At 54.6% G+C, this 23786-nt stretch overlaps 1 protein-coding gene across 2 annotated transcripts in view; it reads left to right on the top strand.

Moving 5' to 3' along the window:
• LOC139254497 (microtubule-actin cross-linking factor 1, isoforms 6/7-like) overlaps positions 1-22487 on the top strand; it is a 75300-nt gene extending 52813 nt beyond the window's left edge. For both annotated transcript variants that reach the window (XM_070873712.1, XM_070873711.1), the window contains exons 9-10: positions 7999-8113; positions 22290-22487. In XM_070873712.1, coding sequence (XP_070729813.1) covers positions 7999-8113; positions 22290-22315 — 141 coding nt within the window. In that variant the 3' untranslated portion in view covers positions 22316-22487. The remainder of the gene's footprint in view (positions 1-7998; positions 8114-22289) is intronic.
• The last annotated feature ends 1299 nt before the right edge of the window (positions 22488-23786 follow it).

Raw genomic sequence — 23786 nt, 5'->3', positions numbered from 1 at the left:
TCGGAGGGTGAGGACTGGGAAGACTATGTCGAACGGCTAGACCAATACTTTGTAGCCAACGAGCTGGACGGAGAAGGAAGTGCTGCAAAAAGGAGAGCGGTCCTCCTCAAGGTCTGCGGGACACCGACCTACAGCCTCATGAAGAATCTTCTGGCTCCGGTGAAACCCACAGATAAGTCGTATGAGGAGCTGTGTACACTGGTTCGGGAGCATCTTAACCCGAGGGAGAGCGTGCTGATGGCGAGGTATCGGTTCTGCACGCGCCAGCGATCTGAAGGTCAGGAAGTGGCGAGCTACGTCGCCGAGCTAAGGTGACTTGCAGGACAATGTGAGTTTGATGGCTACCTGGAGCAGATGCTCAGAGACTTTTTTGTACTGGGCATTGGCCACGAGACCATCCTACGAAAACTTTTGACTAGAGACACCGACCCTCAGTAAGGCCATTGCGACAGCACAGGCGTTTATGTCCACCAGTGATAACACCAAACAAATCTCACAACACGCAAGTGCTAGCAATGTTCATAAATTAACTGGAACTGTGTTTGCGAGCAGAAATGTACAGGGCAGAACCCACGTGTCTGCAACTGCCAGCAGGCCTCAGGTGACCCAGATGACTCAGAGTCCCCAACAAAGGATGAATGCAAGGCAATTCACACCTTGTTGGCGTTGTAGAGGTTTCCATTCAGCCTATTCATGCCGCTTCAAGGGGTATGTTTGCAAGAGCTGTGGAACACTGGGGCACCTCCAACGAGCTTGCAGATGAGCTGCAAGCTCCGCAAAACCTGCTAACCACCACGTGGCAGAGGAAGATCGGTCCATGGTGGATCAAAGCAATTTCGAGCCTCAGAGAGAGGAGGCAGATGCTGAAGTACATGGGGTGCACACATTTTCGATGAAATGTCCACCTATAATGCTAAACGTAAAATTGAATGGCTTACCTGTAGCCATGGAACTGGACACTGGCGCTAGCCAATCCATCATGAATAAAAAGATGTTTGAGAGACTGTGGTGCAACAAGGCACTCAGACCAGCCCTGAGCCCCATCCAAATGAAACTGAGAATGTGCACCAAAGAGCTTATCACTGTCCTGGGCAGCGCCATGGTCAAGGTCACCTACGAGGGCACAGTGCATGAACTGCCACTCTGGATTGTCCCGGGCGATGGCCCCACACTGCTTGGAAGGAGCTGGCTGGGCAAAATCCGCTGGAACTGGGATGACATCCGAGTGATATCACATGTCAATGAGGTCTCATGTACCCAGGTTCTTAACAAATTTCCTTCCCTTTCTGAGCCAGGCATTGGAAACTTTTCCGGGGCGAAGGTGCGGATCCACTTGGTCCCAGAGACATGACCCATTCACCACAAGGTGTGAGCGGTACCTCACATGATGAGGGAGAGAGTGGAAATCGAGCTGGACAGGCTGCAACGCGAGGGCATCATCTCCCCAGTGGAATTCAGCGAGTGGGCCAGCCCGATTGTTCCAGTACTCAAAAGTGATGGCACGGTCAGGATTTGCGCCGATTATAAATGTAACTATTAATCGTTTCTCGCTACAGGACCAATACCCACTACCTAAGGCAGACGACCTATTTGCGACGCTGGCAGGAGGCAAGACATTCACCAAGCTCAACCTGACTTCGGCCTACATGATGCAGGAGCTGGAGGAGTCTTCGAAGGGCCTTACCTGCATCAACACGCACAAGGGACTGTTCATCTACAACAGATGCCCGTTTGGAATTCGGTCGGCTGCAGCGATCTTCCAGAGAAACATGGAGAGCCTACTCAAGTCGGTACCACACACGGTGGTTTTTCAGGACGACATATTGGTCACGGGTCGGGACACCGCCGGGCACCTACAAAACCTGGAGGAGGTCCTCCAGCGACTGGATCGCGCAGGGCTGCGGCTGAAGAGGTCGAAATGCGTCTTCATGGCAACAGAAGTAGAGTTTTTGGGGAGAAAGATCGCAGCAGACGGCATTCGGCCCACAGACGCCAAGACAGAGGCTATCAGGAACGCCCCCAGGCCACAGAATGTCACGGAGCTGCGGTCATTCCTCAGACTCCTCAACTATTTTGGTAACTTCCTACCGGGGTTAAGCACCCTCTTAGAGCCCCTGCATGTGTTATTGGGTAAAGTGAGAACTGGGTATGGGGAAAAAAACAAGTAATTGCTTTTGAGAAAGCCAGAAACATTTTATGCTCCAACAAGCTGCTTGTATTGTATAACCCGTGTAAAAGACTTGTGCTAGCATGTGATGCGTCATCGTACAGAGTCGGGTGTGTATTACAACAAGCTAACGTTGCGGGGAAGTTGCAGCCTGTCGCCTATGCTTCCAGGAGCTTGTCGAAGGCCGAGAGGGCCTACAGCATGATTGAGAAAGAGGCATTAGCGCGTGTGTGTTCAGGGTAAAGAAAATGCATCAGTACCTGTTTGGCCTCAAATTTGATCTGGAAACCGATCACAAGCCCCTCATATCCCTGTTCACTGAAAACACGGGGATAAATACTGATGCCTCAGCCCGCATACAAAGGTGGACACTCACGCTATCAGCGTATAACTATACCATCCACCACAGGCCAGGCACCGAGACCTGTGCGAATGCTCTCAGTCGGCTACCATTGCCCACCACGGGGGTGGAAATGGCGCAGCCTGCAAACTTGTTGATGGTGGCGCAGCCCGCAGACTTGTTGATGGTCATGGAAGCGTTTGAAAATGATAAATCACCTGTCACGACCCGCCAGATTAGGACTTGGACCAGCCACGATCCTCTGCTGTCCCTAGTAAAAAACTGTGTACTGCATGGGAGCTGGGCCAGCATCCCCGTTAAAATGCAAGAGTTAATCAAGCCGTTCCAGCGGCGAAAGGACGAGCTGTCCATTCAGGCAGACTGCCTGTTGTGGGGTAACCGCGTAGTGCTACCCAAAAAGGGCAGGGAGATGTTCATCTCAGATCTCCACAGCACACACCCGGGTATAGTAATGATGAAAGCGATAGCCAGATCCCACGTGTGGTGGCCCGGTATCGACTCTGACTTAGAGTCCTGTGTACGGCAATGCAGCGTATGTGCTCAGTTGAGCAACGTGCCCAGAGAGGCACCACTAAGTTTGTGGTCCTGGCCCTCCAGACCAGGGTCGAGGATCCATGTCGACTATGTGGGTCCGTTTCTCGGTAAAATGTTCCTGGTGGTAGTGGATGCTTTTTCAAAATGGATTGAATGTGAAATAATGTCGGGAAGCACCACCACCGCCACCATTGAAAGCCTGAGGGCCATGTTTGCCACCCACGGCCTGCCTGACATACTGGTCAGTGACAACGGGCCATGTTTCACCAGTGCCGAATTTAAAGAATTCCTGACCCGCAATGGGATCAAACATGTCACCTCGGCCCCGTTTAAACCAGCCTCCAATGGGCAGGCAGAGCGGGCAGTACAAACAATCAAACAGAGCCTTAAACAAGTCACAGAAGGCTCACTCCAAACCCGCCTGTCCCGAGTACTGCTCAGCTACTGCACGAGACCCCACTCACTCACAGGGATGCCCCCGGCTGAGCTACTCATGAAAAGGACACTTAAAACCAGACTCTCACTGGTTCACCCCAACCTGCATGATCAGGTAGAGAGCAGGCGGCAGCAACAAATTGTAAACGATGGTCGCGCCACTGTGTCACGGGAAATTGATCTGAATGACCCTGTGTATGTGCTAAACTATGGACATGGTCCCAAGTGGATCGCGGGCACGGTGATAGCTAAAGAAGGGAGCAGGGTGTTTGTAGTCAAACTAGACAATGGACAAATTTGCAGAAAGCACCTGGACCAAACGAGGCTGCGGTTCACAGACTGCCCTGAACAACCCACAGCAGACACCACCTTTTTCGAGCCCACAACACACACCCAAAGGATCAACGACACCACCCCGGACCAGGAAATCGAACCCATCACGCCCAACAGTCCAGCAAGGTCAGGCTCACCCAGCAGCCCTGCAGGACCAACAACACGCCAGCCCAGCGAGGGCACAGCCAACACACCAGAACAGACATTTGTACCGAGGCGGTCCACCAGGGAAAGAAAGGCTCCCGACCACCTCACCTTGTCTTTGAGGGGGGAGTTATGTTGTGGAAACATAGGAACATAGAAAATAGGTGCAGGAGTAGGCCATTTGGCCCTTCGAGCCTGCACCACCAGTCAATAAGTTCATGGCTGATCATTCCCTCAGTACCCCTTTCCTGCTTTCTCTCCATACCCCTTGATCCCTTTAGCCGTAAGGGCCATATCTAACTCTCCCTTGAATATACCCAATGAACTGGCATCAACAACTCTCTGCGGCAGAGAATTCCACAGGTTAACAACTCTCTGAGTGAAGACGTTTCTCCTCATCTCAGTCCTAAATGGCCTACCCCTTATCCTAAGACTATGTCCCCTGGTTCTGGACTTCCCCAACATCGGGAACATTCTTCCCGCATCTAACCTGTCCAGTCCCGTCCGAATTTTATACGTTTCTATGAGATCCCCTCTCATCCTTCTAAACTCCAGTGAATAAAGGCCCAGTTGATCCAGTCTCTCCTCATATGACAGTCCAGCCATCCCTGGAATCAGTCTGGTGAACTTTCGCTGCACTCCCTCAATAGCAAGAATGTCCTTCCTCAGATTAGGAGACCAAAACTGAACACAATATTCCAGGTGTGGCCTCACCAAGGCCCTGTACAACTGCAGTAAGACCTCCCTGCTCCTATACTCAAATCCTCTCGCTATGAAGGCCAACATACCATTTGCCTTCTTCACCGCTTGCTGTACCTGCATGCCAACCTTCAATGACTGATGTACCATGACACCCAGGTCTCGTTGCACCTCCCCTTTTCCTAATCTACCACCATCCAGATAATATTCTGCCTTTGTGTTTTTGCCCCCAAAATGGATAATCTCATATTTATCCACATTATACTGCATCTGCCATGCATTTGCCCACTCACCTAACCTGTCCAAGTCACCCTACAGCCTCATAGCGTCCTCCTCACAGCTCACACCGCCACCCAGCTTAGTGTCATCTGCAAACTTGGAGATGTTACACTCAATTCCTTCATCTAAATCGTTAATGTATATTGTAAATAGCTGAGGTCACAGCACTGAGCCCTGCGGCACTCCACTAGTCACTGCCTGCCATTCTGAAAAGGACCCGTGTATCCTGACTCTCTGCTTCCTGTCTGCCAACCAGTTCTCTATCCACGTCAGTACATTACCCCCAATACCAAGTGCTTTGGTTTTGCACACCAATCTTTTGTGTGGGACCTTGCCAAAGCCTTTTGAAAGTCCAAATACACCACATCCACTGGTTCTCCCTTGTCCACTCTACTGGTTACATCCTCAAAAAATTCCAGATGATTCGTCAAGCATGATTTCCCTTTCATAATTCCATACTGACTTGGACCGATCCTGTCACTGCTTTCCAAATGAGCTGCTATTTCATCTTTAATAATTGATTCAAACATTTTCCCCACTACTAACCGGTCTATAATTACCTGTTTTCTCTCTCCCTCCTTTTTTAAAAAGTGGTGTTACATTAGCTACCCTCCAGTCCATAGGAACTGATCCACAGTCGATAGACTGTTGGAAAATGATCACCAATGCATCCACTATTTCTAGGACCACTTCCTTAAGTACTCTGAGATGCAGACTATCAGGCCCTGGGGATTTATCGGCCTTCAATCCCATCAATTTCCCCAACACAATTTCCTACCTAATAAGGATATCCTTCAGTTCCTGCTTCTCACTGGACCGTCTGTTCCCTAGTTCATTCGGAAGGTTATTTGTGTCTTCCTTCATGAAGACAGAACCGAACTATTTGTTCAATTGTTCTGCCATTTCTTTGTTCCCCATTATAAATTCAGTTGAGTCTGACTGCAAGGGACCTACATTTGTCTTCACTAATTTTTTTCTCTTCACATATCTATAGAAGCTTTTGCAGTCAGTTTTTATGTTCCCTGCAAGCTTCCTCTCGTACTCTATTTTCCCCCTACTAATTAAACCCTTTAGTCTTCCTCTGTTAAATTCTAAATTTCTCCTAGTCCTCAGTTTTGTTGCTTTTTTTAGCCAATTTATATGCCTCTTCCTTGGATTTAACACTATCCTTAATTTCCCTTGTTAGCCACGGTTGAGCCACCTTCCCCGTTTTATTTTTACTCCAGACAGGGATGTACAATTGCTGAAGTTCATCCATGTGATCGTTAAATGTTTGCCATTGCCTATCCACCGTCAACCCTTTAAGTATCATTTGCCAGTCTATTCTAGTCAATTCACGTTTCATACCATCGAAGTTACCTTTCCTTAAGTTCAGGACCCTAGTCTCTGAATTAACTGTGTCACTCTCCATCTTAATAAAGAATTCTACCATATTATGGTCACTCTTCCCCAAGGGGCCTCGCACAACAAGATTGCTAATTAATCCTCTCTCATTACACATCACCCAGTCTAGGATGGCCAGCTCTCTAGTTGGTTCCTCCACATATTGGTCTAGAAAATCATCCCTAATACACTCCAGGAAATCCTCCTCCACCGTATTGCTACCAGTTTGGTTAGCCCAATCAGAATGTAGATTAAAGTCGCCCATGATAACTGCTGTACCTTTATTGCACACATCCCTAATTTCTTGTTTGATGTTGTCCCCAACCTCACTACTACTGTTTGGTGGTCTGTACACAACTCCCACTAGCGTTTTCTGCCCTTTGGTATTCCGTAGCTCCACCCATACCGATTCCACATCATCCAGGCTAATGTCCTTCCTTACTATTGCATTAATTTCCTCTTTAACCAGCAACGCCACCCCACCTCCTTTTCCTTTCTGTCTATCCTTCCTAAATGCTGTGTATCTGTAAAGCATTCACTCCCATTTTCCGCCACCAGGGAGCTCATCTCCTGAAGTCCCAAAGGATCCCAGCATCCCTTGGGAACACTGTATATAAGCCAGCCCCTAAGGCCTGTTCCTCACTCTGGAGTGTCTTAATAAAGACTGAGGTCACTGTTACTTTAACCTCCCTGTGTTAGGAACACAATAACTGGGATATATTTTTGCTGCGAGTTATGAAATATCTCCTTAAATGTCTGCCACTGCTCATCAACTGTCCCACACTTTAATCTATTTTCCCAGTCCACTTTTGCCAACTCTGCCTTCATACCTTTGTAGTCTCCTTTATTTAAGATCAGGACACTGGTTTGAGAACCAACTTTCTCACCCTCCAACTGAAGTTAAAATTCAACCATGTTATGGTCACTCATTCCTAGAGGATCATTTACTACGAGACCATTTATTAATCCTGTTTCATTACACAGTACCAGATCTAAGATAGCCTGCTCCCTGGTTGGTTCCGCAATGTACTGTTCAAGGAAACTATCCCGGATACACTCTATGAACTCTTCCTCAAGGTTACCTTGGCCAATTTGCTTTGTCCAATTAATATGAAGGTTAAAATTGCCCATGATTATTGCAGTTCCTTTATTACAAGCCTCCATTATTTCTTGATTTATGCTCCGTCCAACAATGTTGCTACTGTTAGGGGGCCTATAGATTACGCCCACCAGTGACTTTTTCCCCTTATTATTCCTTATCTCCACCCAAACTGATTCAACATCCTGATCCTCTGAGCCAATATCGTTTCTCACTAATGCACTGATCCCATCATTTATCAATAGAGCTACCCCACCTCCTTTTCCTTTCTGTCTGTCCTCCCGAATTGTCAAATACCCCTGAATATTCAGTTCCCAGTCCTGGTCACCTTGCAACCACGTCTCTGTAATGGCGATCAGATCAGAGCCATTTGTATCTGTTTGTGCCGCTAACTCATCGATTTGAACGATTTCTCCCAATCCGTTCCATTCCTGAGAATGTGCAGTGTTTGCGGCAGGTCAGGGTTAGTGTCAGTGAAGGCCCCCTGGGTGCTGGTGTGCTGCTCCTGGGTGTGGCCACTCAGAGACCATCTTCTGATTGCGATCCTCTCTCTCCCTCCTCTAGTCTGTTATTCGGAGGAGCCGATCGGGCGATCGATCTCGCTCCAGGCCTCAGTCTCGCAGTTCCATTCAGTCCGAGGACAGTGAATTCAGATTCTGTATATCTGCATCGGCATCTGGTATGTACACAATGGGGGCAGTGAAGGGTTAAAGTTCACTGTGGCAGGGCAGGGGTAAAGGTCACTGGGGCAGGTGGGGCTAAAGGTCCCTCAGGCAGGGCGGAGGTGAAGGTCACTGGGGCAGGGTGAGGCTAAAGGTTACTCGGGCAGGGCGGGGGTAAAGGTCGCGCTGGGGCAGGGTGGCGGTAAAGGTCACGCTGGAGCAGGGTGTGGCTAAAGGTCACTGGGGCAGGGTGAAGGTAAAGGTCACTCGGGCAGGGCAGGGGTAAAGGTCACTGGGGCAGGGTGAGGTTAAGAGTCATGCTGGTGCAGCGTGAGGGTAAAGATCACTGGGGCAGGGTGAGGGTAAAGGTCACTGGGGCAGAGTAAGGGTAAAGGTTATGCTGGGGCAGGGTGGGGCTAAAGGTCACTGGGGCAGGGTGAGGTTAAGAGTCATGCTGGTGCAGCGTGAGGGTAAAGATCACTGGGGCAGGGTGAGGGTAAAGGTCATGCTGGGGCAGGGTGGGGGTAAAGATCACTGGGGCAGGGTGAGGGTAAAGGTCATGCTGGGGCAGGGTGGGGGTAAAGGTCACTGGGGCAGGGTGAGGGTAAAGGTCATGTTGGTGCAGGGTGGGGGTAAAGGGGCAACATGATGGAGCAGGACAGAGAGTAAGAGCGAGACCCATTGCTCCCAGTGGGAATAATCTTAAATGCGAGGGACACGACGGAACGTTAACTTAATTTCTTCACTCAATTTGTGAAATATTTTACCATGGCAGGAACTGAAGCCAACAGTGAGAACGGGGTTCAGAGTCAACGGGGTAGGAATTGCCCTCCTCCCGAAATGGGGCGCATGCACCCCGTCTCAATAGTTTATACCGTAACTGTGGTTGAAGTCGCCTCGTGAGCGAAATTCTGCTCTTTGTTGTTTTTTTTACTTGGATCCAGTTGCTCTTAATGGTGGCGGTGTGTACATGAGGGGGATACAGGGCGGTGTGTACACGAGGGGGATACAGGGCGGTGTGTACACGAGGGAGATACAGGGCGGTGTGTACACGAGGGGGATACAGGGCGGTGTGTACATGAGGGGGATACAGGGCGGTGTGTACACGAGGGAGATACAGGGCGGTGTGTACACGAGGGAGATACAGGGCGGTGTGTACACGAGGGAGATACAGGGCGGTGTGTACACAAGGAGGATACAGGGCGGTGTGTACACGAGGGGGATACAGGGCGGTGTGTACACGAGGGAGATACAGGGCGGTGTGTACACAAGGAGGATACAGGGCGGTGTGTACATGAGGGGGATACAGGACGGTGTGTACACGAGGGGGATACAGGGCGGTGTGTACACGAGGAGGATACAGGGCGGTGTGTACAGGAGGGGGATACAGGGCGGTGTGTACACAACGGGGATACAGGGCGGTGTGTACACAAGGGGGATACAGGGCAGTGTGTACACGAGGGGGATACAGGGCAGTGTGTACACGAGGGGGATACGGCGCGGTGTGTACACGAGGGGGATACGGCGCGGTGTGTACACGAGAGGGATACGGGGCGGTGTGTACACGAGGGGTATACGGCGCGGTGTGTACACGAGGGGGATACGGGGTGGTGTGTACACGAGGGGCCGGTGTGTACATGAGGGAGGGGATACGGGGCGGTGTGTACACGAGGGGGATACGGGGCGGTGACATCATGAAGCGGGGATACAGGGCGGTGTGTACACGAGGGGGATATGGGCCGGTGTGTACACGAGGAGGGATACGGGGCGGTGTGTACACGAGGGGGATACGGAGCGGTGTGTACACGAGGGGGATACGGCGCGGTGTGTACACGAGGGGGATACGGCGCGGTGTGTACACGAGGGCGATACGGCACGGTGTTTACACAAGGGGGATACGGGGCGGTGTGTACACGAGGGGGATACAGGGTGGTGTGTACACGAGGGGGATATGGGCCGGTGTGTACACGAGGGGGGATAAGGGCTGGTGTGTACACGAGGGGGGATACGGAGTGGTGTGTACACGAGGGGGGATACGGGGCGGTGTGTACACGAGGGGGATACGGGGCGGTGTGTACACGAGGGGGATATGGGGCGTTGTGTACACGAGGGGGATACGGGGCGGTGTGTACACGAGGGCGATACTGGGTGGTGTGTACACGAGGGGGATACGGGGTAGTGTGTACACGAGGGGGATACGGGGTAGTGTGTACACGAGGGGGATATGGGGTGGTGACATCACGAGGGGGATACGGGGTGGTGACATCACGAGGGAGATACGGCGCGGTGTGTACACGATGGGGATACGGCGTGGTGTGTACACGAGGGGGATACGGCGCGTTGTGTACACGAGGGCGATACGGAGCGGTGTGTACACGAGGGGGATACAGCGTGGTGTGTACACGAGGGGAATATGGGGCGGTGTGTACACGAGGGGGATACGGAGCGGTGTGTACACGAGGGGGATACGGTGCGGTGTGTACACGAGGGGGATACGGCGCGGTATGTACACGAGGGGGATACGGCGCGGTGTGTACACGAGGGGGATACGGCGCGTTGTGTACACGAGGGGGATACGGAGCGGTGTGTACACGAGGGGGATACAGCGCGGTGTGTACACGAGGGGGATACGGGGTGGTGACATCACGAGGGGGAAAAGGGGCGCTGTGTACACGAGGGGGATACGGGGTGGTGACATCACGAGGGGGATGCGGCGCGGTGTGTACACGATGGGGATACGGCGTGGTGTGTACACGAGGGGGATACGGCGTGTTGTGTACACGAGGGCGATACGGAGTGGTGTGTACACGAGGGGGATACAGCGTGGTGTGTACACGAGGGGAATATGGTGCGGTGTGTACACGAGGGGGATACGGAGCGGTGTGTACACGAGGGGGATACGGTGCGGTGTGTACACGAGGGGATACGGCGCGGTGTGTACACGAGGGGGATACGGCGCGGTGTGTACACGAGGGGGATACGGTGCGTTGTGTACACGAGGGGGATACGGCGCGGTGTGGACACGAGGGGGATACAGCGCGGTGTGTACACGAGGGGGATACGGGGTGGTGACATCACGAGGGGGAAAAGGGGCGCTGTGTACACGAGGGGGATACGGGGTAGTGACATCACGAGGGGGATACGGAGCAGTGTGTACACGAGGGGGATACGGCACGGTGTGTACACGAGGGGGATACGGCGCGTTGTGTACACGAGGGGGATACGGAGCGGTGTGTACACGAGGGGGATACGGGGTGGTGACATCACGAGGGCGATAAGGGGCGGTGTGTACACGAGGGGGATACGGGGTGGTGACATCACGAGGGGGATATGGGGCGGTGTGTACACGAAGGGGATATGGGGCAGTGTGTACACGAGGGGGATATGGGGCAGTGTGTACACGAGGGGGATACAGGGTGGTGACATCACGAGGGGAATATGGGGCGGTGTGTACACGAGGGGGATACGGAGTGGTGTGTACACGAGGGGGATACGGTGCGGTGTGTACAGGATGGGGATACAGGGCGGTGTGTACACAAGGGAGATACAGGGCGGTGTGTACACGAGGGGGATACAGGGCAGTGTGTACACGAGGGGGATACAGGGCAGTGTGTACACGAGGGGGATACGGCGCGGTGTGAACACGAGGGGGATACAAGGCGGTGTGTACATGAGGGGGATACAGGACGGTGTGTACACGAGGGGGATACAGGGCGGTGTGTACACGAGGAGGATACAGGGCGGTGTGTACAGGATGGGGATACAGGGCGGTGTGTACACAAGGGAGATACAGGGCGGTGTGTACACGAGGGGGATACAGGGCAGTGTGTACACGAGGGGGATACAGGGCGGTGTGTACACGAGGGGGATACGGTGCGGTGTGAACACGAGGGGGATACGGCGCGGTGTGTACACGAGGGGGATACGGGGCGGTGTGTACACGAGGGGGATACAGCGTGGTGTGTACACGAGGGGGATACGGGGTGGTGTGTACACGAGGGGCCAGTGTGTACATGAGGGAGGGGATACGGGGCGGTGTGTACACGAGGGGGATACGGGGCGGTGACATCATGAAGCGGGGATACAGGGCGGTGTGTACACGAGGGGGATATGGGCCGGTGTGTAAACGAGGAGGGATACGGGGCGGTGTGTACACGAGGGGGATACGGAGCGGTGTGTACACGAGGGGGATACGGCGCGGTGTGTACACGAGGGGGATACGGGGTGGTGACATCACGAGGGGGATACGGCGTGGTGTGTACACGAGGGGGATACGGTGCGGTGTGTACACGAGGGCGATACGGCACGGTGTGTACACGAGGGGGATACGGGGCGGTGTGTACACGAGGGGGATACAGGGCGGTGTGTACACGAGGGGGATATGGGCCGGTGTGTACACGAGGGGGGATAAGGGCCGGTGTGTACACGAGGGGGGATACGGGGCAGTGTGTACATGAGGGGGGATACGGGGCGGTGTGTACACGAGGGGGATACGGGGCGGTGTGTACACGAGGGGGATACGGGGCGGTGTGTACACGAGGGGGATACGGGGCGGTGTGTACACGAGGGCGATACTGGGCGGTGTGTACACGAGGGGGATACGGGGTAGTGTGTACACGATGGGGATACGGGGTAGTGTGTACACGAGGGGGATACGGGGTGGTGACATCACGAGGGGGATACGGGGTGGTGACATCATGAGGGGGATACGGCGCGGTGTGTACACGATGGGGATACGGCGTGGTGTGTACACGAGGGGGATACGGCGCGGTGTGTACACGAGGGGGATACGGCGCATTGTGTGCACGAGGGGGATACGGAGCGGTGTGTACACGAGGGGGATACAGCGCGGTGTGTACACGAGGGGGATACGGGGTAGTGTGTACACGAGGGGGATACGGGGTAGTGTGTACACGAGGGGGATACGGGGTGGTGACATCACGAGGGGGATACGGCGCGGTGTGTACACGATGGGGATACGGCGTGGTGTGTACACGAGGGGGATACGGCGCGTTGTGTACACGAGGGCGATACGGAGCGGTGTGTACACGAGGGGGATACAGCGTGGTGTGTACACGAGTGGGATACGGGGTGGTGACATCACGAGGGGGATATGGGGCGGTGTGTACACGAAGGGGATATGGGGCAGTGTGTACACGAGGGGGATATGGGGCAGTGTGTACACGAGGGGGATACAGGGTGGTGACATCACGAGGGGAATATGGGGCGGTGTGTACACGAGGGGGATACGGTGTGGTGTGTACACGAGGGGGATACGGCGCGGTGTGTACACGAGGGGGATACGGCGCGGTGTGTACACGAGGGGGATACGGCGCGTTGTGTGCACGAGGGGGATACGGAGCGGTGTGTACACGAGGGGGATACAGTGCGGTGTGTACACGAGAGGGATATGGGGTGGTGACATCACGAGGGGGGAAATGGGCGCTCTGTACACGAGGGGGATACGGGGTGGTGACATCACGAGGGGGATACGGAGCAGTTTGTACACGAGGGGGATACGGCGCGGTGTGTACACGACGGGGATACGGCGTGTTGTGTACACGAGTGGGATACGGAGCGGTGTGTACACGAGGGAGATACAGCGCGGTGTGTACACGAGGGGGATACGGGCTGGTGACATCACGAGGGGGATACGGGGCGGTGTGTACACGAGGGGGATACGGAGCAGTGTGTACATGAGGGGGATACGGAGCAGTGTGTACACGAGGGGGATACGGAGTGGTGTGTACACGAGGGGGATACGGGGTAGTGTGTACACGAGGGGGATACGGGGTAGTGTGTACACGAGGGGGATACGGGTGGTGACATCACGAGGGGGATACGGCGCGGTGTGTACACGATGGGGATACGGCGTGGTGTGTACACGAGGGGGATACGGCGCGTTGTGTACACGAGGGCGATACGGAGCGGTGTGTACACGAGGGGGATACAGCGTGGTGTGTACACGAGTGGGATACGGGGTGGTGACATCACGAGGGGGATATGGGGCGGTGTGTAATCGAAGGGGATATGGGGCAGTGTGTACACGAGGGGGATATGGGGCAGTGTGTACACGAGGGGGATACAGGGTGGTGACATCACGTGGGGAATATGGGGCGGTGTGTACACGAGGGGGATATGGCGCGGTGTGTACATGAGGGGGATACGGCGCGGTGTGTACACGAGGGGGATACGGCGCGTTGTGTGCACGAGGGGGATACGGAGCGGTGTGTACACAAGGGGGATACAGCGCGGTGTGTACACGAGGGGGATACGGGGTGGTGACATCACGAGGGGGAAAATGGGCGCTGTTTACACGAGGGGGATACGGGGTGGTGACATCACGAGGGGGATACGGAGCAGTTTGTACACGAGGGGGATACGGCGCGGTGTGTACACGAGGGGGATACGGCGCGTTGTGTACACGAGGGGGATACGGAGCGGTGTGTACACGAGGGGGATACAGCGCGGTGTGTACACGAGGGGGATACGGGGTGGTGACATCACGAGGGGGATACGGGGCGGTGTGTACACGAGGGGGATACGGAGCAGTGTGTACATGAGGGGGATACGGAGCAGTGTGTACACGAGGGGGATACGGAGCGGTGTGTACACGAGGGGGATATGGTGCAGTGTGTACACGAGAGGGATACGGAGCGGTGTGTACACGAGGGGGATACAGGGTGGTGACATCACGAGGGGAATATGGGGCGGTGTGTACACGAGGGGGATACGGTGCGGTGTGTACACGAGGGGGATACGGCGCGGTGTGTACACGAGGGGGATATGGCGCGGTGTGTACACGAGGGGGATACGGTGCGTTGTGTGCACGAGGGGGATACGGAGCGGTGTGTCCACGAGGGGGATACAGCGCGGTGTGTACACGAGGGGGATACGGGGTGGTGACATCACGAGGGGGAAAATGGGCGCTGTGTACACGAGGGGGATACGGGGTGGTGACATCACGAGGGGGATACGGAGCAGTTTGTACACGAGGGGGATACGGCGCGGTGTGTACACGAGGGGGATACGGCGCGTTGTGTACACGAGGGGGATACGGAGCGGTGTGTACACGAGGGGGATACAGCGCGGTGTGTACACGAGGGGGATACGGGGTGGTGACATCACGAGGGGGATACGGGGCGGTGTGTACACGAGGGGGATACGGAGCAGTGTGTACATGAGGGGGATACGGAGCAGTGTGTACACGAGGGGGATACGGAGTGGTGTGTACACGAGGGGGATATGGTGCAGTGTGTACACGAGGGGGATACGGAGCGGTGTGTACACGAGGGGGATACAGCGCGGTGTGTACACGAGGGGGATACGGGGCGGTGTGTACACGAGGGGGATACGGGGCGGTGTGTACACGAGGGGGATACGGCGCGGTGTGTACACGAGGGGGATACGGGGCGGTGTGTACACGAGGGGGATACCGGGTGGTGTGTACACAAGGGGGATACGGGGCGGTGTGTACACAAGGGGGATACGGTGCGGTGTGTACACGAGAGGGATACGGTGCGGTGTGTACACGAGGGGGGATACAGGGCAATGTGTACACGAGGGGGATACAGGGCGGTGTGTACACGAGGGGGATACAGGGCGGTGTGTACACGAGGGGGATATGGGCCGGTGTGTACACGAGGGGGGATATGGGCCGGTGTGTACACGAGGGGGATACGGAGCGGTGTGTACACGAGGGGGATACGGCGCGTTGTGTACACGAGGGGGATACGGGGCGGTGTGTACACGAGGGGGATACGGGGCGGTGACATCACGAGGGGGATACGGAGCAGTTTGTACACGAGGGGGATACGGCGAATTGTGTGTACACGAGGGGGATACGGCGCGATGTGTACACGAGGGGGATACGGAGCGGTGTGTACACGAGGAGGATACAGCGCGGTGTGTACACGAGGGGGATACGGGTTGCTGACATCACGAGGGGGATATGGGGCGGTGTGTACACGAGGGGAATAAGGGGCGGTGTGTACACGAGGGGGATACAGGGTGGTGACATCACGAGGGGGATACGGGGCGGTGTGTACACGAGGGGGATACGGAGCAGTGTGTACATGAGGGGGATACGGAGCGGTGTGTACACGAGGGGGATACGGAGCGGTGTGTACACGAGGGGGATACGGTGCAGTGTGTACACGAGGGGGATACGGAGCGGTGTGTACACGAGGGGGATACGGCGCGGTGTGTACACGAGGGGGATACGGGGCGGTGTGTACACGAGGGGGATACGGCGCGGTATGTACATGAAACATAGAAACATAGAAAATAGGTGCAGGAGCAGGCCATTCAGCCCTTCTAGCCTGCACCGCCATTCAATGAGTTCATGGCTGAACATTCAACTTCAGTACCCCCTTCCTGCTTTTCTCGCCATAACCCTTGATCCCCTGAGTAGTAAGGACTTCATCTAACTCCCTTTTGAATATATTTAGTGAATTGGCCTCAACTACTTTCTGTGGCAGAGAATTCCACAGATTCACCACTCTCTGGGTGAAGAAGTTTCTCCTCATCTCGGTCCTAAATGGCTTACCCCTTATCCTCAGACTGTGACCCCTGGTTCTGGACTTCCTCAACATTGGGAACATTCTTTCTGCAACTAACCTGTCTAAACCCGTCAGAATTTTAAACGTTTCTATGAGGTCCCCTCTCATTCTTCTGAACTCCAGTGAATACAAGCCCAGTTGATCCAATCTTTCTTGATAGGTCAGTCCCGCCATCCCAGGAATCAGTCTGGTGAACCTTCGCTGCACTCCCTCAATAGCAAGAATGTCCTTCCTCAGGTTAGGAGACCAAAACTGTACACAATACTCCAGGTGTGGCCTCACCAAGGCCCTGTACAACTGTAGCAACACCTCCCTGCCCCTGTACTCAAATCCCCTCGCTATGAAGGCCAACATGCCATTTGCTTTCTTAACCGCCTGCTGTACCTGCATGCCAACCTTCAATGACTGATGTACCATGACACCCAGGTCTCGTTGCACCTCCCCTTTTCCTAATCTGTCACCATTCAGATAATAGTCTGTCTCTCTGTTTTTACCACCAAAGTGGATAACCTCACATTTATCCACATTATACTTCATCTGCCATGCATTTGCCCACTCACCTAACCTATCCAAGTCACTCTGCAGCCTAATAGCATCCTCCTCGCAGCTCACACTGCCACCCAACTTAGTATCATCCGCAAATTTGGAGATACTGCATTTAATCCCCTCGTCTAAATCATTAATGTACAATGTAAACAGCTGGGGCCCCAGCACAGAACCTTGCGGTACCCCACTAGTCACTGCCTGCCATTCTGAAAAGTACCCATTTACTCCTACTCTTTGCTTCCTGTCTGACAACCAGTTCTCAATCCATGTCAGCACACTACCCCCAATCCCATGTGCTTTAACTTTGCACATTAATCTCTTGTGTGGGACCTTGTCGAAAGCCTTCTGAAAGTCCAAATATACCACATCAACTGGTTCTCCTTTGTCCACTTTACTGGAAACATCCTCAAAAAATTCCAGAAGATTTGTCAAGCATGATTTCCCTTTCACAAATCCATGCTGACTTGGACCTATCATGTCACCATTTTCCAGATGCACTGCTATGACATCCTTAATAATTGATTCCATCATTTTACCCACTACTGAGGTCAGGCTGACCGGTCTATAATTCCCTGTTTTCTCTCTCCCTCCTTTTTTAAAAAGTGGGGTTACATTGGCTACCCTCCACTCCATAGGAACTGATCCAGAGTCAATGGAATGTTGGAAAATGACTGTCAATGCATCCGCTATTTCCAAGGCCACCTCCTTAAGTACTCTGGGATGCAGTCCATCAGGCCTTGGGGATTTATCGGCCTTCAATCCCATCAATTTCCCCAACACAATTTCCCGATTAATAAAGATTTCCCTCAGTTCCCCCTCCTTACTAGACCCTCTGACCCCTTTTATATCCGGAAGGTTGTTTGTATCCTCCTTAGTGAATACCGAACCAAAGTACTTGTTCAATTGGTCCGCCATTTCTTTGTTCCCCGTTATGACTTCCCCTGATTCTGACTGCAGGGGACCTATGTTTGTCTTCACCAACCTTTTTCTCTTTACATACCTATAGAAACTTTTGCAATCCGCCTTAATGTTCCCTGCAAGCTTCTTCTCGTACTCCATTTTCCCTGCCCTAATCAAACCCTTTGTCCTCCTCTGCTGAGTTCTAAATTTCTCCCAGTCCCCAGGTTCGCTGCTATTTCTGGCCAATTTGTATGCCACTTCCTTGGCTTTAATACTATCCCTGATTTCCCTTGATAGCCACGGTTGAGCCACCTTCCATTTTTTATTTTTACGCCAGACAGGAATGTACAATTGTTGTAATTCATCCATGCGGTCTCTAAATGTCTGCCATTGTCCATCCACAGTCAACCCCTTAAGTATCATTCGCCAATCTATCCTAGCCAATTCACGCCTCATACCTTCAAAGTTACCCTTCTTTAAGTTCTGGACCATGGTCTCTGAAATTACTGTTTCATTCTCCATCCTAATGCAGAATTCCACCATATTATGGTCACTCTTCCCCAAGGGGCCTCGCACAATGAGATTGCTAATTAATCCTCTCTCATTACACAACACCCAGTCTAAGATGGCCTCCCCCCTAGTTGGTTCCTCAACATATTGGTCTAGAAAGCCATCCCTTATGCACTCCAGGAAATCCTCCTCCACCGTATTGCTTCCAGTTTGGCTAGCCCAATCTATGTGCATATTAAAGTCACCCATTATAACTGCTACACCTTTATTGCATGCACCCCTAATTTCCTGTTTGATGCCCTCCCCAACATCCCTATTACTGTTTGGAGGTCTGTACACAACTCCTACTAACGTTTTTTGCCCTTTGGTGTTCTGCAGCTCTACCCATATAGATTCCACATCATCCAAGCTACTGTCCTTCCTAACTATTGCATTAATCTCCTCTTTAACCAGCAATGCTACCCCACCTCCTTTTCCTTTTATTCTATCCTTCCTGAATGTTGAATACCCCTGAATGTTGAGTTCCCAGCCCTGATCATCCTGGAGCCATGTCTCCGTAATCCCAATCACATCATATTTGTTAACATCTATTTGCACAATTAATTCATCCACCTTATTGCGGATACTCCTTGCATTAAGACACAAAGCCTTCAGGCTTGTTTTTTTAACACCCTTTGTCCTTTTAGAATTTTGCTGTACAGTGGCCCTTTTTGTTCTTTGCCTTGGGTTTCTCTGCCCTCCACTTTTACTCATCTCCTTTCTGTCTTTTGCTTTTGCCTCCTTTTTGTTTCCCTCTGTCTCCCTGCATTGGTTCCCACCCCCCTGCCATATTAGTTTAAATCCTCCCCAACAGCACTAGCAAACACTCCCCCTAGGACATTGGTTCCAGTCCTGCCCAGGTGCAGACCGTCCGGTTTGTACTGGTCCCACCTCCCCCAGAACCGGTTCCAATGCCCCAGGAATTTGAATCCCTCCCTGCTGCACCATTGCTCAAGCCACGTATTCATCTGTGCTATCCTGCGATTCCGACTCTGACTATCACGTGGCACTGGTAGCAATCCCGAGATTACTACTTTTGAGGTCCTACTTTTTAATTTAGCTCCTAGCTCCTTAAATTCGTTTCGTAGGACCTCATCCCTTTTTTTACCTATGTCGTTGGTACCAATGTGCACCACGACAACTGGCTGTTCTCCCTCCCATTTCAGAATGTCCTGCACCCGCTCCGAGACATCCTTGACCCTTGCACCAGGGAGGCAACATACCATCCTGGAGTCTCGGTTGCGGCCGCAGAAACGCCTATCTATTCCCCTTACAATTGAATCCCCTATCACTATCGCTCGCCCACTCTTTTTCCTGCCCTCCTGTGCAGCAGAGCCAGCCACGGTGCCATGAACTTGGCTGCTGTTGCCCTCCCCTGATGTGTCATCCCCCTCAACAGCACTCAAAGCAGTGTATCTGTTTTGCAGGGGGATGACCACAGGGGACCCCTGCACTACCTTCCTTGCACTACTCTTCCTGCTGGTCTTCCATTCCCTATCTGGCTGTGGACCCTTTCCCTGCAGTAAGACCAACTCACTACACGTGATACTCACGTCATTCTCAGCATCGTGGATGCTCCAGAGTAAATCCACCCTCAGCCCCAATTCCGTAACGCGGACCGTCAGGAGCCGGAGGTGGACACACTTCCCGCACACATAGTCGTCAGGGACACCGGAAGCGTCCCTGAGTTCCCACATGGTACAGGAGGAGCATAACACCCGACCGAGCTCTCCTGCCATGTCTTAACCCTTAGATACACTTAAACTGGTAATAACAATGTTAAAAGTTACTGACCAATATAAGAAGAAAAAGAAAAACTACTCACCAATCACCAGCCAATCACTTACCCCCTAGGCTGTGACGTCACCTTTGTATCTTTGCCTTCTCCCTGTAGCTGCACCGGTACGCCTCTCGCCGACCCCGGACTCGCGCTGCTCCGAGCTCCCGCCTCCTCGACTCCCGCTGGCCTTTATACGCCTCTCGCCGACCCCGGACTCGCGCTGCTCCGAGCTCCCGCCTCCTCGACTGACTGCTCGAACTGCCCGACTCCCGCTGGCCTTTATAGGGGGATACGGGGTGGTTTGTACACGAGGGGGATACAGGGCGGTGTGTACACGAGGGGGATACAGGGCGGTGTGTACACGAGGGGGATACGGCACGGTGTGTACACGAGGGGGATACGGGGCGGTGTGTACACGAGGGGGATACGGCGCGGTGTGTACACGAGGGGGATACGGGGCGGTGTGTAAACGAGGGGGATACGGTGCGGTGTGTACACGAGGGGGATACCGGGCGGTGTGTACACGAGGGGGATACAGGGCGGTGTGTACACAAGGGGGATACGGGGCGGTGTGTACACAAGGGGGATACGGTGCGGTGTGTACACGAGAGGGATACGGTGCGGTGTGTACACGAGGGGGATACAGGGCAGTGTGTACACGAGGGGGATACAGGGCGGTGTGTACACGAGGGGGATATGGGCCGGTGTGTACATGAGGGGGGATATGGGCCGGTGTGTACACGAGGGGGGATACGGCGCGGTGTGTACACGAGGGGGATACGGGGCGGTGTGTACACGAGGGGGATACGGGGCGGTGTGTACACGAGTGGGATACCGGGCGGTGTGTACACAAGGGGGATACGGGGCGGTGTGTACACGAGGGGGATACGGTGCGGTGTGTACACGAGGGGGATACGGGGCGGTGTGTACACGAGGGGGATACGGTGCGGTGTGTACACAAGGGGGATACAGGGTGGTGTGTACACGAGGGGGATACAGGGCGGTGTGTACACAAGGGGGATGCGGGGCGGTGTGCACACGACGGGGATACGGTGCGGTGTGTACACGAGAGGGATACGGTGCGGTGTGTACACGAGGGGGATACAGGGCGGTGTGTACACGAGGGGGATACAGGGCGGTGTGTACACGAGGGGGATATGGGCCGGTGTGTACATGACGGGGGATATGGGCCGGTGTGTACACGAGGGGGGATACGGGGCGGTGTGTACACGAGGGAGATAAGGGGCGGTGTGAACACGAGGGGGATACGGGACGGTGCGTTGTGGCCGCGATGATGTCACCACGGCGTCACTGAAAGGGGAGATAGCGCGATTTTTAAACGTTGGCCCGCTGGGCCCTCAGTGAGCTTCGGGGCCCAGCCAGGGGCCTGACACACAGGAGGGGGCCTGGGTGGGGGGGAGACAGGCTGCCTGTTGGCGGCCCGGCCAAACCCGGGGGTGTAATTACCGACCAGACCTGCCGACAGGAAAAACAATATGGCAGCCGCGGCAGTGCGCCCGCCCCATTAACGTGAGCCACACGGCCGCCGCAGGAGGCCGCGGTCTCACTGGTGCACCGGGTGAAAGCTTGTTCTGGCAGCCCGGGGAGGGCCGAAGGTTTTCCCAGGGCTGGGGCCGATCGGCCGTGCGCACGGTGATGACACGGTTACCGCGGATCAGCACCACCGGGAAACCTCGGGGGAGCAATCAGGCGATCAGCCGCCAGTCCACCAAATGTCCGCGGCCTCTCCGCTCTGCTCCGCCCATTTGTGGGGTGACAGGCCCCCAGCTGAGGGGCAGGGTCGGCCCCCAGTGTGTTTGTGGACAGAGTCCTGATCAATCTTTCATTGTTTGCCAGGGACTGGGAGAGGAACATTCACGTGAAGAACCAGGGAGGATCCGACTTCAGCCGTCTCCCGCCTCCACAATGTTCGGCAAAATCACTCCGGCTCTGCAACTGGGAGCTGCAATTGCAAACGTTGCTTTGTGTTAATGAGCAGAACGAGGAAAGAAACTGGTTCTCGACACAAGCAAAATACCGCGGGTGCTGGAATTCTAATAAATACAGAAAGTGCTGGAAATACTCATCAGGTCAGGCAGCGTCTTTGGAGGGAGGGAGGGGGCGGGAGGGACAGGGAGGGAGGGGGAGAGGGAGGGAGGGGGAGAGAGGGAGAGGGGGAGGGAGGGAGGGAGAGGGAGAGGGACAGGGAGGGAGGGAGAGAGGGGGAGGAAGAGAGGGAAGGAGGGCGAGAGGGAGGGAGAGGGAGAGAGGGGGAGGGAGGGAGGGAGAGGGAGAGGGACAGGGGGAGAGAAGGAGAGAGGGAGGGAGAGTTGGAGAGAGGGAGGAGGGAGGGAGGGAAAGGTAGAGGGAGGGAGGGAGAGGTGGAAGGAGGGATGGAGTGGTGGAGAGAGGGAGGAGGGAGAGGGAGGGACTGGGGGAGGGGGGGAGGGTTGGAGAGAGGGAGGGGGGAGAGGTGGAAGGAGGGAGGGAGGGGGGAGAGTTGGAAGGAGGGAGGGAGGGGAGAGGGAGAGAGGGGGGGAGGGAGAGGATTGGAGAGAGGGAGGGGGGGAGAGTTGGAGAGAGGGAGGGGGGAGAGGTGGATGGAGGGAGGGAGGGAGGGGGGAGAGTTGGAAGGAGGGAGGGAGGAGGGAGAGTTGGAAGGAGGGAGGGAGGGGAGAGGGAGAGTGGGGGGGAGGGAGAGGATTGGAGAGAGGGAGGGGGGGAGGGTTGGAGAGAGGGAGGGGGGAGAGGTGGATGGAGGGAGGGAGGGAGGAGGGAGAGTTGGAAGGAGGGAGGGAGGGGAGAGGGAGAGTGGGAGAGAGAGGGGAGGGAGAGGTGGAGAGAGGGAGGGAGTGGGGGAGGGAGAGAGGGAGGGAGCGGGGGAGGGTGACTATCCGATAACCTTCGATCAGGATGGTGTGGGCTCTCTGGGTGAAGAGTGCACCATCCCTTGTTTCTCTGTCTCTGGGATCGCTACACTCCAGACCGTGACCCAGGGTTCAAACGCTCCGAAGCCGTCGATTGGTCAGTGATACACCAGTCTGAATTGTGATGGCGGGGGGGGCAGGGGATCGGGGGAACTGGGAGATTGGGTTTCCTCCCGCATTTAACGGCAGGGCTCACCCTGCATTGGGAATCTCGGTCTCCCCGCCGGGACAGGCTGGCTTGCTGCGGGCCGTATGCCTGTGGGACCAGGCTGCACAGAGTGGGGGGAGGGGGGCAGGTCATGTGGGGGTGGGGGAGAGGGGGTGCTGTGGGGGGGGGGGGAGGACACATAGATCGGGGCCAGCGAGTGAAGGAGGGGGAATAGATGGATCATAAGAACATAAGAACATAAGAATTAGGAACAGCAGT

This window comes from Pristiophorus japonicus, unplaced genomic scaffold (assembly GCF_044704955.1).
Source record: "Pristiophorus japonicus isolate sPriJap1 unplaced genomic scaffold, sPriJap1.hap1 HAP1_SCAFFOLD_554, whole genome shotgun sequence".
NCBI lineage: Eukaryota > Metazoa > Chordata > Chondrichthyes > Pristiophoridae > Pristiophorus > Pristiophorus japonicus.
Note: the sequence above shows the minus strand (reverse complement) of the source record. Positions and strands in the feature narration are given on the sequence as shown.